Source organism: Dermacentor albipictus, chromosome 9 (genome assembly GCF_038994185.2).
Source record: "Dermacentor albipictus isolate Rhodes 1998 colony chromosome 9, USDA_Dalb.pri_finalv2, whole genome shotgun sequence".
Classification (NCBI taxonomy): domain Eukaryota; kingdom Metazoa; phylum Arthropoda; class Arachnida; order Ixodida; family Ixodidae; genus Dermacentor; species Dermacentor albipictus.
In genome coordinates this window covers 124,838,305-124,855,085 of record NC_091829.1, presented here as the reverse complement: position 1 = coordinate 124,855,085, position 16,781 = coordinate 124,838,305, and the positions used below count along the sequence as shown (strand labels likewise).

General features: G+C 47.9%; 1 protein-coding gene across 1 annotated transcript in view; it reads right to left on the bottom strand.

Moving 5' to 3' along the window:
- The window catches only part of LOC135918880 (uncharacterized), a 31,856-nt gene extending 18,337 nt beyond the window's left edge, over nt 1–13,519 (bottom strand). The window contains exon 1 of the mRNA XM_065452567.2: nt 13,010–13,519. Within this exon, the coding sequence (XP_065308639.1) occupies nt 13,010–13,044 (35 nt within the window). The 5' untranslated portion in view covers nt 13,045–13,519. The remainder of the gene's footprint in view (nt 1–13,009) is intronic.
- Between the last annotated feature and the right edge of the window lie 3,262 nt (nt 13,520–16,781).

Sequence of the window (16,781 nt, the reverse complement as noted above, 5' to 3'; positions counted from 1 at the left end):
ACATCTACCATACAGGCCATCACTGCAAGGGGGGGGGGGGGAGTAATTATAACAAGTACAAAGCATAATTTTTTCACAGGTCATAGAGATACTCAAGGTTCCAAGAACCGGGACATTGCGCGAGCGATGCGCACAAAAAGTGGCGCGTCACGTTAGGTGGCGTGACTTGATGTGTGGTCGCCTTTTTTAACAGCCTGAAAAGGGAAATTTTGCTGCTGATGACGTTATTCGGAGGCTACCATTGTAAGGGCTTACAAAAAAAAGAAGGAAAAGGGAAAGAAAGAACGTATAAATGGGCTCCTGGTTGTCTAGGTGGGAGAAACGATGCACTGGAACAGTTATTTGACTACCTGGGGCCACCGAAGGAGAAGAAGCCTTATTACCAGAGCTAAAACTGTTCGTAAGGTGAGCAAGCTTGCGATATCCGCCGCTACCAACGCGCACTCTGCAGTCGAAAAAAGGCACGTATGCAATGGCAGCGCAGGTGCGAACTTCAGTGCTCGCGCCGATAGTAAGGCGCAAGTCGATTCACAAAACCAAAAAATTATGCAGATCCCACGCACTGTGGGAATCGATGTAAGCGAGGCTTTCTGTGCTGTTTCCTTAGATTGATGATAATTAGCGGTGATGTTGACGGCGAATGTTTAATTTCACGTTAAACGTTACCTTTCGTGCACCACTGCTGCTTGACTGCGTACTACACAAAACACAAAGGGAAAGGTGTTGTTGTGCGCCGTATTTCATAACCTCCGAGAGGGTCGACCTTTTTCATTGGTTCACATGGTACACCGCACCGTGGAACAAGTATTACACTTAGTTTATGGGGCTGTACGTGCCAACACCACTATCGGATTATGAGGCAGGTCGTAGTGGCGCACACCGGATTAATTTTGGCACTGTGGTGTTTTTTAACGTGTTCCTAAATCAAACTGCGTGAGCTTTTTTTTTTATTTCGCCCCTGCCGAAATGCGGCGGTCTCGGCCAAATCCGCGACCTCGAGCAGTGCCATAACCGCAAAGCTATCGCGGCGGGCACAGCAGTGTTGATTGGACGGTCGACAGTTTCCGCTGCGTCGCCCAGGCCTTGCGGTGCGCTTTAATTAATGCGGCTCAGCTTCTGCATGCGCTGCGTAAGTTGTCCGCTAGACATCTTTCCATGGCTTTATTTTTCAGAAATAGCAGAAACGCACCGCACCTTACCTTCAAATTAGTTCTATCCAGCGCTTGCTTGCCTTCTCACGTCACCTTTTCCCTATCCCCACTTCCCCTCCTTGTATTTGTATGGGAACTGCGAGCGAAGAGCGGCAAGGCTGTTTTATTATTCACTCATAATTGAAGTAGTAACTTCAGAGACAAGAAAGGCGGACAAAGACAAGCGCTTCACTGAGTGCATGGAGAACCAGCTAGCCCTCGCTTGCTGTGCAAAGGGAAAACCCAGAAAGTGGCGTCGTAACTTTTCGCAAAGCGCGAGAGGGGCGTTCGTTTAGGACAGACACGGCTGCCCCAGTATCAATTAGCGCAACGGTAGGGACGCCGTCAACAGTAAGATCGACAACGTTCGAAGGCGACAATGGAGGACTTGTACAGATCGATGGCGACGCAGTTCTTGACTCTCAACTGCGGCGCTTAGTTTTCCTCTTGCGTGGGTAAAGGGCGCCGACGCATGGGGGACAACGAGCGGCAACGCGGGGAAGGTGAACGACGTGTAAGGACCGGGCGCTCGGCTGGTGGCCTGTCTGAGCACCGACTAAAATAAGTGTCGTGGAAAGGCTGCACGTTGGCGTAGGGAGGCGACTGCACAAACTCATCAGAGTGCAGCATGCGGCGGCGGCAGAGTCGTGCAACGTGGCCGGGAATACCGTAGGCATAACATATGGGCCTGTTGTCTTGCGTGCGCCACGGATTAGTAAAGGCAGGAGCAGGTCGATGAACGGGACTATGAACGGGTGGTGGCGGCCGAGGATGTAGCGCAACGAGTGGTTGACGAGGGGGCTGCGCGGTGACGGATGCGTATGTAAGCGACGCGGCGGCAGGGTACAGCTGCTGCTGCACTGGTAGAGCCTCAGCAACTTGGTCTTCAATAACCCGCCGGAGCGTAGGAGCGAGCTGTGTAGGAGGCTGTTGCGGCAGCGGCTGCTGTAGCTCAGCGAAGGGTAACAGAGAAAGCTGACGTGCAACTTCCTCCCGCACGAAAGCTTGGATTTGTGTGAGCAAGGAGGAACGATCAGAGAAGGCCGTCATGGAAGAGAGGGCCTCGTCAGCCGCTGAGGGGCGCCTAGTCAACTCGCGCTGCCTCGTCAACTTGTCGTAGCTTTGGCACAAGTTTATGAGCTCTGCTACGGTGCGCGGGCTCTTGGCGATCAACATTCGGAAAATGTCATCGGCGATGCCCTTCAAAATGTGCTTCAATTTGTCATTTTCCGGCATAGACGGATCCACACGTTAGCATAGGTCGAGAACCTCTTCAATATAACAGGTGAATGTTTCACCGAGTTGTTGCGCTCGCTCTCGTAACCACTGCTCGGCGCGCAACTTGTGGACGGCAGGGCGACCGAAAACTGCAACGAAACTGGTCTTGAACGCGGACCAGGACTGAAAGTCGGCTTCGTGATTTTTAAACCACAGGTGAGCCACTCCCGCAAGGTAGAATATGACAGCATTTAACTTGGCGGTATCATCCCATCGATTGTGCAAGCTCACCCGTTCGTTCATACGTAGCCAACCAGTCAGTGACGTCCTGTTCATCCGTACCGCTGAAAACCGCTGGATGACGTTGCGGGAGAGCGCCAGAGCAGGCAAAGGCGGTGGCGGCGGCGTCGGCTGGGGAGAGTCAGGCATGACGGGAGGCAGAGTCCGAGACCGGAGTTCCAGGCTGTAGATGTTCTTGAGTACCCCGCACCTTCCACCAATTGTAATGGGTGCACTGAACAATTCCAAGGGTAACGTCTCTTCGTAACCGAGGAGGCAGCTGACGCAGGGCAGGAACAGCTGTTTGCCCGAACGACTCACACTCGCGCCAAGCACTGGCGATCCGAGTGGCCCACTGGTTGCACAGCAGGCATGGAAGAGACGATCTGGCTGGCCTTGTTCCTGTGCTCTTCTTCTTCATTACAAAAGCAACAACACATAACCAGCAAAATAATAATGGCGGGAGACTTCAACTTGCCTGACATAAGGTGGAATTCAATGGCCCCGGAAAATGTTACGCTTGACACCATATCAGATATCCAGTTAGCATATAACCTGACGCAAATTGTCGATTTCCCAACCAGGGTTGTTTGTCGGTACCTCAAGTTCACTCTTAGACGTTGCGTTAATTAGCGACCATTTTCGTGAGAATACTGTTCACGGTGAACCTCTTGAAGATTATCTGTCCACATCATAATATTTTGTTATTTTGTTCTTTATAATTCCCAAGTCATGTGTGAACACTCGGTCGTATAAAGCGAGTGCTCTCGTTCAAAGACGCAGACGATGCAGCTATCATGACCTGCCTTGCCTACAAATATCACAACTTTTGTTACCTCACTTCCGACCAGCAGTCAACTATTCACGTGGTGTGGACCAAGTTTAAAACCATTCTGAGGCACAGCATAAACGACATTGTCCCCCGAGTACAAAGAAAAACTAGAAAACGCAGTCCTTGGACATGTCGAGATATAATCCACTTGAAGCGCAAAGACACTTAGGAAAAGAAAATCGCATATGTTTAGAAAAACTCACTCAGAAATAACACTACCAACGATGTCCTTAAAAAGTAAAATACGCTGTGCCAAAAACAGTTTCCTCAAAAATTCATTACACAGCATTATCAGGAACTCGCCTCGAAAATTATGGCGCTACCTAAGCGCCAAACGCTCTAACGTACCCTCTCTGAATGCTCAGGAAAGTAAGCAAGAAGCTAACGTATTTACCAAGTACTTTCCATCCATTTTCACCGTGGACAATGGTTCCTTGAATCATTTCGTCCCTAGCCACTGCCAACAAAGCGTTTTGGGCACCCCAAATACATCACAAGCTGGCATATTACCTCTCTTGTTGAATTTAAATGAAAAGAAAAGCAATGGCCTAGATCAAATTCCGAACAGTTTCTTGAAAAGGTACACAGAATCAGTAAGCAAGTTTCTTCATTTAATTTTCTTAAAGTCACTCCGTGAGAGCCGCCTTCTTGCAGAGTGGAACATTGCAAAAATAATTCCCATACCAAAATCAGGTGACACATCTTGTCTTTCTAATCACTGGCCAATTTCTTTAACATGCACGTGCTGCAAAATACTAGAGCACATAATCTTGAAACACTTGACAGAATTCACGGAAAGCAACAATTCAATCCATTCAAACCAGCACGGTTTTCGAAACTGTTTATCAACAGTCACCCAACTCGTGGAAACCCTTCAGGACCTATAGCTCAAAACATTAATGAGCAACAACAGGTGACATAATGTTTATGGATTTCTCTAAAGCGTTTGATCGTTTGATCGTGTTTCCCATGTTAAATTGCTTCACAAACATAACCGCCTGCTTGGTAACGGCCCTCTTGTTCGTTGGATCAATGACTTTCTGTCAAACCGCTCCCAAAACGTAGAATATAATGATCCGCTTTTCGATGCTGTCCCTGTTTTGTCCGGCGTTCCCCAGGGCTCTGTTCGGGCCCCACTTCTGCTCTTATTGTACATAGATGATATAACAAAGCAAGTCGAAGTAGCCATTCCCCTCTTTGCAGACGATTGCATTCTTTACCATACAGTGAATAACCACGAAGATCAATCAAAACTGAACCAATCCCTAAATAACGTATTGCAGTGGTGTCGCAGACTGGCAAATGGTGATAAATTCCGACAAAACTGTCTGCAAGTCGGTCACAAAAAAAAAATCAAGTCTGCAGTTCCCGTACGGTTTCAAGGGCACCGTCGTCCAAAGCGTCACCTAGTACAAACCATCATCATCATCATCAGCCTGGTTACGCCCACTGCAGGGCAAAGGCCTCTCCCATACTTCTCCAACTACCCCGGTCATGTACTAATTGTGGCCATGTAGTCCCTACAAACTTCTTAATCTCATCCACCCACGTGACTTTCTACCGCCCCCTGCTACACTTCCCTTTCCTTGGAATCCAGTCCCTAACCCTTAATGACCATCGGTTATCTTCCCCCCTTATTACATGTCCTACCCATGCCCATTTCTTTTTCTTGATTTCAACTAAGATGTCATTAACTCGCGTTTGTTCCCTCACCCTATCTGCTCTTTTCTTATCCGTTAACGTTACACCCATCGTTCACCCGCCGTGGTTGCTCAGTGACTATGGTGTTAGGCTGCTGAGCACGAGGTCGCGGGATCGAATCCCGGCCACGGCGGCCGCATTTCGATGGGGGCGAAATGCGAAAACACACATGTACTTAGATTTGGGTGCATCGTTAAGAACACCGGGTGGTCGAAATTTCTGGAGTCCCCCACTACTGCGTGCCTCATAATCAGAAAGTGGTTTTGGCACGTAAAACCCCATAATTTATTTACACCCATCATTCATTCTTCTTTCCATAGCTCGTTGCGTCGTACTGAATTTAAGTAGAACCCTTTTCGTAAGCCTCCAGGCTTGTTCCCCGTAGGTGAGTACTGGTAAGACACAGCTATTATACACTTTTCTCTTGAAGGACAATCCGGATCCGCGGTCACTACCTGCCCTAAGGGAATACTGCATCTCAGAAAGATAAGAATGGGCTGGGGTACGTTTCGCAGGCATTCTCAGATCATGAACTGGCAGAACAAATACTCTCATCCGACCTCAGCTGGAATGCGCACATGCAGTACGTAGCTGAAAAAGCCATAAATAAACTGTTCTACATCAAACGCACCTTATCGCATTCCACCAGCCAGACAAAGCAAGTTGCTTTCGTCAGCCTTATCAGACCGGCACTCGAATATGCCAACATAGTATGGTTTCCACATACCAAAAACCATTCATACGCTCGAGCGCATACAAAGAAAGGCTGCCCTATTTATCTACAATCGTTTTGAACGCACAGATTCACCAACCGAACTTCTTTCTCGCGCAGGCATCGCTACCTTCGAAATTCGAGCCAAGGTTCAACGATTAAAGTTACTATACTTAGTATTATACAGTGCGCTGAAATTGGATGCCGCCGCCTTTGTAAAGTACGAACACCAGACAGACTCGACATAAGCGCGCTCTCACGCTAGAAGCATTTCCTTGTAACAGCAATGCTTTTCTCTTTCCATTCCTTCCGCGAGCTGTGCGAGAGTGGAACTGCTTCAACCCTGCTATTACTGCCCAGCCAATATTAGAAACATTTACAACTCATTTAGAAGAAACTCTCGCTATCACAACCTAGAATTTGTTTTTCTCTTTTTTTGCAGGAGCAATAGTGTGAAGACCAATGTGTAATTCAATGAATGTAAGCGTCCATGTTTTTCTATGCTTACTTCTTGATTGTTCAGTGTTATTTTGCTCGTATTGTACTTTCTTGATGATCCTGTGCCCACTCCTTTAATAATCCCTATCGGGATTGACAGTATTGTGAAATAAATGAAACAAACTTCAGAAACATCAGACTCGTCACTGTCGTCACGCCGCCGCCGTCATAGTGCCTTCGTCATTCCATCGACGCCATTCCTTCTCTGTAATCCTTGCTAATCGTGTTGTCACTTAAACGGGATTGTACCCCCGTTGTCAGACCGTCGCCATCATTGCATCGTCGTCTTTCGATCGCTAACATGCATTTGGTGTCACGCTATCCGCGTCATCTCGTCGTGGCCATGCCCGCGTCGTCATTCCAGCTTAGTGATCTCGTTATCGTCATACACTCGTCGCAATGTCATTGTCCTCGTGCCGTAGTTTTCACGTTGTCATTATATCACCGTCATTATTTCAGGATTGCCGCCTCAATGTCGTCATACCACCTTTGCCATTCCACCGACGCCATTCCTTCTTTGTCATTCTATCCTTGTCACTGCGTCGTCGTTGCATGTGCGTCATGCAGTCGTCGTCGTGCCATCGTCCTCACGGGCGACCTTCGCAGGGGAGTGCCACAGCAAAGAAGGCCGGCAGTGCATGTCGCATATAGGCGAATCATCATTCCGGCGCCACCCAACTCAAGGCACGTGTTAACATTTCCAGCTTGGAATCTAGACGTAAAATATGTCGCCTTTCCTTCTGTACAAATTCTATGATTCACAGCTCCATAATTGCATTATAACCCCTAGCCACCGATCACCTTGTGCAACTCACAGCTAAGCTGTTTATCCTGGCCACGCTCACACCTCCTCTCATCTCCAATCCTTCTCTACACAAACTTGAAAGGATTGGAATGCGTTCTCTCCTGACATTGTGTTGCACTATCAAGCCGCGCCCTCAAGAAGCGCATTGAAAAATGTTTCCTTTCATAGAAGTCCCATCACTTACGTAATACCCGTTAAGTGGGGTATTTGATGTATAAATGAATGAATGAATGAATGAATGAATGAATGAATGAATGAATGAATGAATGAATGAATGAATGAATGAATGAATTACTAAAGAGCCAAATACAGAAAACGAAAATTGGCTAATTTGACAGGAATGTAAAAAGGCATCTTTCATTTTAGAAGCATTTCTAATCAAAATAACTCAATGCCCGATCAGAACGCCAACTCACAAAAAGAAATATCAGTTTCGAATCTCAACAAAAATTCAAGCGCTGGAACTCTTTGAATCAAAGTGAGCCAGGTCCACTAAACCAATGGGTGTGCTCTGTAAACACCTCGTGAAAGGCTTTCAGCAGAGCCCAAGGCCCAGAAAACACAGCCGACTGCACAGAAGAGTGCACCTACTGCCAGGAAGAAACACCCACCCTAGCCATCGAGTTGTCATCTTTACTACACTCTTATCATGCAGCAGAGGAAAGAAGGATCATTTTACGGTGTTAACTCGATGACGTAGTATTGCGAAATGGTTCGTGCGCTGCCATTTATACTTTTTCTGTGTAGTCGAGGCCAGACGAAATGAAATGTTGTAGTTTTTCTTTTTTTTCGTAAGCTTGCCCAACGGCATACACGATTAAATATATTGTTGCGGGGATGCATGATGATTTCAGCGATATACAACAGAAAGTGAGAGAGGCACAAAGGAGAAATGCCTCGACCTGCACCACTAAGCGATATACAACAGTAGCACTCCATGGTTGGTCCCATAGAGCCAAGAATCATAGTCAGGCGGTCATGTGGGATGGAGACCCACTGTTTCCATGTGCCGCCATCGGATCAGGTTTAGGCCAGGGCATATGTCGGCAATAGCTGTTTAATTGTAGCCACGGAAGTTCGAGCTCAGCAATGTGTGCACGTATCCCATAAAGGTCCACGTAGAGGATGTGGCCAGGTACAGGTGACCGATGGGGTAAGTTCCATTCCCACACGGAGTCTCCGCAACACCACCTACTCCCGGCGGGTAAGGCCGGCTGGGAGGCTTGAACCAAATGATTAAATCTGGCGTGGTGCGGCGGACAACCTCCTTGCGGTGCAAGAAATCACCTTGTCGGCCACTTAATAAAGGTGATTTCAAAGTAGGTGGTAGCGTCCCATGGAATGCACTGTGTCCGACCCTGACCGGGCGCCTGTGCATACCAACACTTACTGTTGCAAGCGGTGTTACTTCGTCTGGCATTCCGAATCTCCTCTATGGCCGAGGTCGAATCTGCGCGTATTATTGTGACCGATGTAGGCGATGCGGAAGCAGCTGTCGCCAAGTTAGTTGCGTCTCGTACGACCAAAGTCCAGCATTAAGCGATGGGACCACAGTTGTCATACGGCACACATAATTGGCACTTGGGTTTGGGTTCCCAGGCGCCATGGTGGACGTAACCACTTGCACGTCCGTGCAGCTCGCATCGGTATGTCACACCAGTGGGCCCATAGGGAGTGCGGCGTCTGCTTCTTCTATGTGGCGCCGGAGAGTACTCGATGGACGAGGGATCGGATTTTGTAGGCAGCCGATGGGCTTGTTTGCGAGTAGCTGGCAGCTCCAGGGTGTCTACAGACAGTGGTGAAATGGAAACCGGAATGCCCATGTAGCCGCTAAGTTAGCAGCAGGTTGAATGTTCGAAAGAAACTCATTCGAGCTAATTACTGCATGACATATAATTCAGTGCCAAATCCAAATGTTACTGAATTCCGTCCCTGAATGCCAGCTATAGTAGACTATCGACGCTTTAACTGCAATTGAGCTTGTGTGTTCGTGTGCGTGCGTGCGTGCGAGCGTGCGTGTGTGTGTGTGTGTGTGTGTGTGCGTGCGCGTGTGTGCGTGTGTGCGTGTGTGTGTGTGTGTGTGTGTGTGTGTGTGTGTGTGTGTGTGTGTGTGTGTGTGTGTGTGTGTGTGTGTGCTGTTTCTGTACAGGACTGCCGGAACCTCAATTTTTCTCGCTCACATTACGAAAAAAACGTGTGTGCCAACGCCTTCAACCGGCATCAAGATCGTTAGCTTTGAGTTCGTCAACTAGGACGAGGGTGGAGGTGAAGAAGAGAGGCATACTTCCGCAGCCCTAATAGGTGCACGTCTCAGTGTCTGTGGCGAGAGGGAAGTGGGAAGAAGGAGGATAGAAGATTGAGGAAGCATTCGATGGGGAATGTGGCGTTGAACAGCAGGACCTAGGGTCTGCTTGGATAGCAAAGTGTCCCCCGGGAAGTCGAGGACTGCCTTGAAGACATACAAGAAGGCGAATAGAATTGCTACAGAGCGTTATGAGCAGCTCGAGCATAGCAGATTCGCAGTCAAGCGGAGCCTTGCACGTGCAACCTCAAATGCAGAGCAAGTTTGTCCATAGTTTCGGTGCAAAGTAGCTTTGCAAGAGAGGCATTCACGTCATCGTGGTTTTGTACTTGTATGCACTTTCTTTCGGTACACAAATCCGTTACATTTATTCGGGCACAAATGACATACCATTACTAGCCATACCGCTCTTCCCTTTGCTGGCTGCTCCGCTTACTCGTTCCTTCGCGAAAGAGGCCAAATACCAGACACGCGACAGAAACGGGGTTGACTCGGATGAAAATGCTTTGCATTAAAATTATAGGCGGAGAAAAAGAATCATGCTAAAGAGGTTTTTAGAGGCAATTGCAGAAGCAGATGCGTTGGAATATAATGAGTACGATGGAAGTCGTATGTGAAATTATGCCATACAATGGAACTCATCAAGTTCCATCACGCAATGAAACTTAGGGCCAAACAATGAAACCCTCCTTTCCTCAGTAAGGAAGCCTTCATTGCGGTGAGGCCACCTTATGTCACTTTGAAAGCTTCCTAACTGAGGCGCCCTCGGTGAAGGCTTCCTTGGTACTTCCTCAGCATAAGCAGCCAAACAATGAAGTCTTCCTTTACCTCACTAAGGAAGCCTTCATTGCGGTGAGGCTACCTTATGTCACTCTGAAAGCTTCCTTACTGAGGGGCCCTCGGTGAAGGCTTCCTTGGTGCTTCCTCAGCGTAAGGTAGCTCCAAAGCTACCTTCATGCGTCCTTACGCCGCTCCTGGCCCTGAACGAGCGCTTCACCTCACTGCTTAACCACGTGGCATTCGCTTGCGCATGCGCACTGTCGCCCACCTGCGGAGAAGCGCGAGCACGGTACGTCTTGCCAGGCATGTTCGTTTCAGTCACGCGTGCGGCATGAAAGCATTGCTAGGCGTTGCTAGGCGTTGCAAGACGCCGGCGTGCCAGCGTTGCTGGAGCACATCAAGTTTTGCGCTGTAATGCGCTACTTCTTTAAAATTAGTAAACAAAATTAGAAAAAAGCGTCCACGCTTCTCTATAATAGCTCATCAACTTAAAGATTGTGCGACGATACAACCTTTTTTATTGAATAGTGGTGTTCGGGTGTTCGCCTAAAGCTTTTAAGAGATAATCTCGAATCCAGGCGTGGCGGCAACCGCTCCTTACGTCAGGACGGGTGAAGGGAGCTTTCAGAGTACGCTTGCTTCCTCCATCGGTCCTTCGCTGTAAGGAGGCCTCACGTAAGGTTAGGAAGCGCTCGAAGGAAAGGAACGTTTCATTGTTTGGGCCTTAAACCCTTCAAGCTAAGGCCTGATTAACAAATTTTAAGTCCATCGACTTGAGAGCAATAGCTCTGCCTAGCACTAGCTGCTCCATGCAAGAAAGATCAGTGAACACTCATCCCAAACGGCACAAAAATAACAAAAAAGCAACGCGATTTCTCCTTTGCTCAGTTCGTATATCACAGCTTTCCTTCACTCGCCCAACTTCGTATTGCCCAGTAGGCAAGAATTTAGGCAATTGCGCATGTGCCACTCGGCATGTACCCATTCTTGGGCACAGCAATGCGTAGAATTGGGTTTACGACACCTTGACAACAAGGCCAAAGAAACCTTAAATGAATCTAGATATCTGTCGCATACATTTCTGTGCACATATCACCACTATTCCTTTGACAACCATCGTACAACGCCTTCGTCCTCGTGGCGCGGACAGCCATGCAGGCGAGGAGGCGCTACGGCTCGCTAACTTATCACTACTGGTCGACGGGCTCCTCCGAAGAAACCCAAACACGCTTCACGTCGTCGGGATTCCGAAATCTGCCATGTCCCAGTATGTTTTCAGTTTAAACTACAGGTTTAAACAAAACGAAGTGAGATCTAGCTAGTACATCGGCCCATCATCCCAACCAACCTGAAGGGACAAGCAGCCACATCATTTTTTGGACAATTCATCAGCAATTACAAAACACGTCACTGCAAGGATGCCCTCTTCGCAATAAGCCCCGATTTGACGACTTCATCCTTTTACAGCAGGTTGGTATAACATGACGAAGGTAAAATTTGGGTTAGCATTCGTTGAGTGTCGTGTCTCAGAGGGATTCGTTGTCACCGCCAGTTAGCAATACTGGGTTCAAGACGGCTGCGTCATTGCGCGCAATTTCATATTGAAACCAGGTGTTCACAGGTCGCATGAACTAAATTGAAAATACCTCAAAAGATTGCTTCTTGGCTCCGCGTGCTGCTCGTTACATTCAGAAGTAGTTGTTGATATTGCAGTACTGCCCTTGGCGAGTTCTTTCGTTTCCTTTATTTATTTATTTATTTATTTATTTATTTACTTACTTAAAAATATATCACAGGCCCTTAGAGGCATTGTGTAAGGGAGGAGAGTACACTCAAAGATTATACAATAATTAGAATTACATATGTGAATACGTATACAACAAATACAGTATAATAAATGCGCTATGATACAGTAATGTGGTGTTAAAATTGTACAATGGACAAACCGAACGCTTTTGAACGAAGCTTTCACAAAGTAAAATATAATCAATAGAATTACAGAGCCAGCGGGAGATACTTGGCTATAAGAAAACAGTATTTAAGGGATAGTAGCAGAATAATAACGGGAAGCGAGAAAAAAATAACGTGTTAGGTTATGCTGAGTTTGAAAAATGCGTTCTTAGAACATGATGGAAATTTTCCTGATCACTCTTATAAGCGATGGCGTTAGGAAGATTGTAAGGAATATTAGGAATATTCGTAAAATCTTGGACCAAGCCGAACATTGTAAACTTTAAGAAAACATCAATACTTTATCGACAATCCCGCCAAAGCTCTTCGATGACACATTCTGTCGTAGTTGCGCATGTAGCATTTGAAAGCACTGCTCGTAGCCCTGACATCAGTTGTCGCCATGACTGCATCCGCAATGCTTCCGCTTATTCCTCTTTCCTCCGCAAATGGCACGACCAGAAAAATCAAAATGCACCTTTGCTAAGCAATTGGACATCTAACCGTCTCAACTCACCAAGGGTTGGTATGCGTATAACGTGGCTGCATTGAACTGAAATTCCTAAGTGCACACTGGTAGCACTCAACCTGCAATCACATCGAGCGTAAAATGGGGCGTTGGCTGCAACTGCTCAATTCGTGAGGAAAATCAACGTAGACTCCACGTCGAAGAAAGATGCCTATCGGTGAACATGGCTACAATGCTCGGGGCGCATGAGTATGCACGAGTACGCGTACTCACAGAAGGCACACGAGGCAGAACACGTAGAGCTCCATGGTGGAAACACGACGAGCTTCCCAAGGCGACCAGCAGACACGGTTGTTCAACGACACGACGGCGCTCGCTGGCAGTCTCGAATTTAACGGCTGCCACGGATCGGCTAGCCTTTGCTCACCACGTGTTCGGGCCCGGCCAACGCATCCACAGAGCAGCCACCGGGAGAATCACACGCAATAGCCGACGTGTGGCGGACGTTCGCGCGGTACGCCAGTAGCGGAACGGATGACCACTTCGCGAGCACTGCCTTAAAAGAGTAACCAGCGTCGCGAACACGGACGCCTCATCCGCGACAACAGCGCACTACGGAACAGACGACGCAAAGCGCTACGCCAAGTCGATCTCGCAAAACTCGGCGAAGGAGCCGTTGAGCGACGCGGTGCGCCTCTAGAAAGCAGGCGGCGCCATTTTACATCGAAGCGTTGCCGCGCCACTTGTTTCTGGTTCGTCCGCTTCGGTTCTTTCTTTTTCCTTTCCCGCGCAACTCGTCTTTTCTTTTGTGCGTGTGTTTTTTCTTCTTGCCGCCGCCACCGCCGCGTCCATTTGTTTGTTTGTGACGAGGCGTGGCGGCGTGGCGAGTTTTGCTGCAGGTGGCGTCGGCGGCGCGCGTTTCCGGTAGCAGACGACGCGCACGTTCTCCTTTTATTTTATTTTTCTTATGCGTTTGTCATTGTTTCTTTTGCTTTTACCCTCTTCTCGCTTTCTCGCTCGGAGCCCGGACAAAGACAGCAGGTAAAATATTTCGGCAGCGGCGAGTTCGTTTCGGCTTTGTTTCACGGCCATCCGTTATATTGAACCTTGAAACCTGTGAAGCAGGGAACGAATTAAATATTTTCGTTCGTAAGTGATGTTTGAAGCGGTCTGCTTCAGCAGAGTCATGGAAGACGAAGTAGGAGAACAGGAGGAAGAAGAAGATACTAGGGCGGAGCCAGCTGAAATAAACTACTCCACAACAGAAAAGAAAGCACTGGCCGTCTTGAAAGCTGTGCAGTATTTTCGAACTCACCTAGAAGGCGTAAAATTCAGCCTTTTCACGGATCACCAGGCATTGACTCACCTTCTTGGCATGACACAACCAACAGGACACATCGCTAGATGGGTAAATTATCTCCAACAGTTTATTTTGTAGAAAGTTGGGATGCGGCTCTACGCTTTACATACCAATGTGGTTCCCTACTACAGTACTTCCTCGAAAAACGCCGTTTGTTGCATTAAACGGAACCTAAGCTCACATCGCCGGTCGTTACAGCTTTAATTACACAAGGGCTACCTGTAGATGTGCGAAACCAAGTTCAGATAAAAGCACCAGTGGCGTTTGAAGACCTGCAGTGCATACAATTATTGTTACCAAGAACGAAATCGACGCAAGAACCAGAGGCCTGCAGAACAAGAGATATTCTTAATTCAAGTGAGCTGAACACAAACGATAGGTTCACCACCTATCACCCAGCCCAACACATAATCTAAAAGAAAGTTCGTGTCCCCTTACCGATCGTGTCGAGAGGAGTAGTCAACATGTCACACTGAAGCCAACTGAAATAAACTACTCTACAACAGAAAAATAAGCATTGGCTATATTGAAAGCTGTGCAGTATTTTCGGACTTACCTCGAAGGTACATACATGAGGAGGGGGGGAGGGGGTATAAGGAAAACGTGACGTGAGAAGGAAAAGAAACGCTACTACTGTAGACAGGGCAGCGAATGCGGGGAAACAGGATAAACTTAAGTTCAAGGCACGGTAGGGTAAATTTCTGCTATATTTGAAAAATAAATACCGTGCAAATATGTCAAGCGGACAACTTACGCAGGGCGTGCAGAAGCTGAGCCACATTAATCAAAACGCACCGCAGGGTCTACGGAAGCGGCAGCACGTCAAATCAACACTTTTGTGCCCATCGCGGTAGCTTTGCCGGTATGGCAGCTCGAGCTCGCGGATTCCGTCCCAACCACGGCAATTACACTTCGACGAGGGCGAAATAATAAAAAGCGTTCGTGCACTTACACTCAGGGAGGCGTCAAAAAACAACGGCGTCAAAATTATACCGGAGTTCGCCCTAAGGCGTGCCTCTTAATCCGATTGTGGTTTGGCACCTACAGTCCCATTATTCAATCGAAGTTTAATACTTCTGCCATGGTGCAATGCGCCATGTGAGCCAATGACAAAGCTCAAACCTCTCAGAGGTTATGAAATATGGCGCACAACAACGCCTCAACCAAGCATCTCTCCGTGTGTTTTGTCTACTATGCAGACAAACAGCAGTGGTGCTCAAGAGATAACGTTTAACATCAACTCATCACTCTCGTGTTGGAATCAACGTTGAAGAAATGAAACATTCTCCAACAAAATCACCGCTAATTATCTTCAATCAAAGCGAACAACGCAAAAGCTTCACTTACAAGGATTCCCACAGTGCTTGGAACTGCACAGTTTTCCCCTCGGTGAGTCATATGGCGCTATCACATCAGAAAAAAGCAGCTGCATTGTCTAAGCCAGAACACAGCACAGGCACTTCTCTGGAAATTGAGGAAAGTCCTCAATGTACTCAAGTGCGCGCCTGCTCCATCCATCTTGCCACTGGTTCAATTGTGAATCGCCCCGTGCAAAAATTTTACACCTTTCAACGTCTAATTAACTTCTACCTTCCCAAGAAAATGTACAACAACAAATGGCACGAAGCAATGAAGAGTGTGCCAGCATCCTTCGGAGAACTGACGGCACCGGAGCTCAGGGGCGTGTGCGGGGACTGAGCGATCGCTTTTCTGTTGGCAGGATAAACGGACGTCTCTCACGTCTGAGGTACCAGGCCTTCGTAATAAGCACAATCTCCACAACTAGTGCGCAATGCCCCTCGTTTCCCCGAGTCACCTAGGTACAGACTATCCAGGGAACTGTGTATAATGCTCCTAGATGCACCGTACCGCTTCCGTTGGCAGTGAGCACAATCTCTGGAACTAGTGTGCAATGCCACTTAGAGGACTAGCTGTAGCGCTAAAAGGCACAAGGACAGAAGAGCAAGGGAGACAAACGCACCACTGCTAGCAACGACAATGTTTATTTCGATCACAGGCCGAGCTATATACCCTCCCCCCTACGCAATGGCACACACTGATCACGTGTTGAAGCACATCACATGAGCACAAAAACACTACGAGAAGCATTACTACCTCAAATTTCCAGCTAGGTGCACATTCACCGCGTCCGTGGGAATTATAACTCCTTTGACGATGTCGCTATCGAAAGTTCGCTTATGCATTAACCACCCACCGAATGGATTTTTTCCACCTCAACGATTAAACGAGTCGATATCCCCCCCCCCCTATGTTGTCTTAGGATGGCGTTCCTATCAAAGTAAGGGCTGCACCCACACGCATCAGTATGAAGGGCGAGAAAGTCATCAGATGGTAACTTATTAATTTTATTGCTATGTTCTCTTAATCTTTCATTTAGGTACGTTCGATTCGCCTACACCACCTGAACCAGTTCACTAGCTGCTGCACCTTGTCATTCGTTTCAGCGGTGCAGCAGTGGCGCCCGCTGAACCAGGACGTTCGTTTCAAAAGTTTCAGGAAAGGTGCAAGGCTGGTTCATGATTCTGCTGCAGCCATTCCACTATCGGTGCCGACTTGGTGCAGGCGTACATGTGCGAAGCAGCGGCGCAGCAGACGACGCAGGACACGGGCACGAGCATCCTTCAAACTCCGCTTACACACGCCTGATGTGTCTACGCAAGTGTG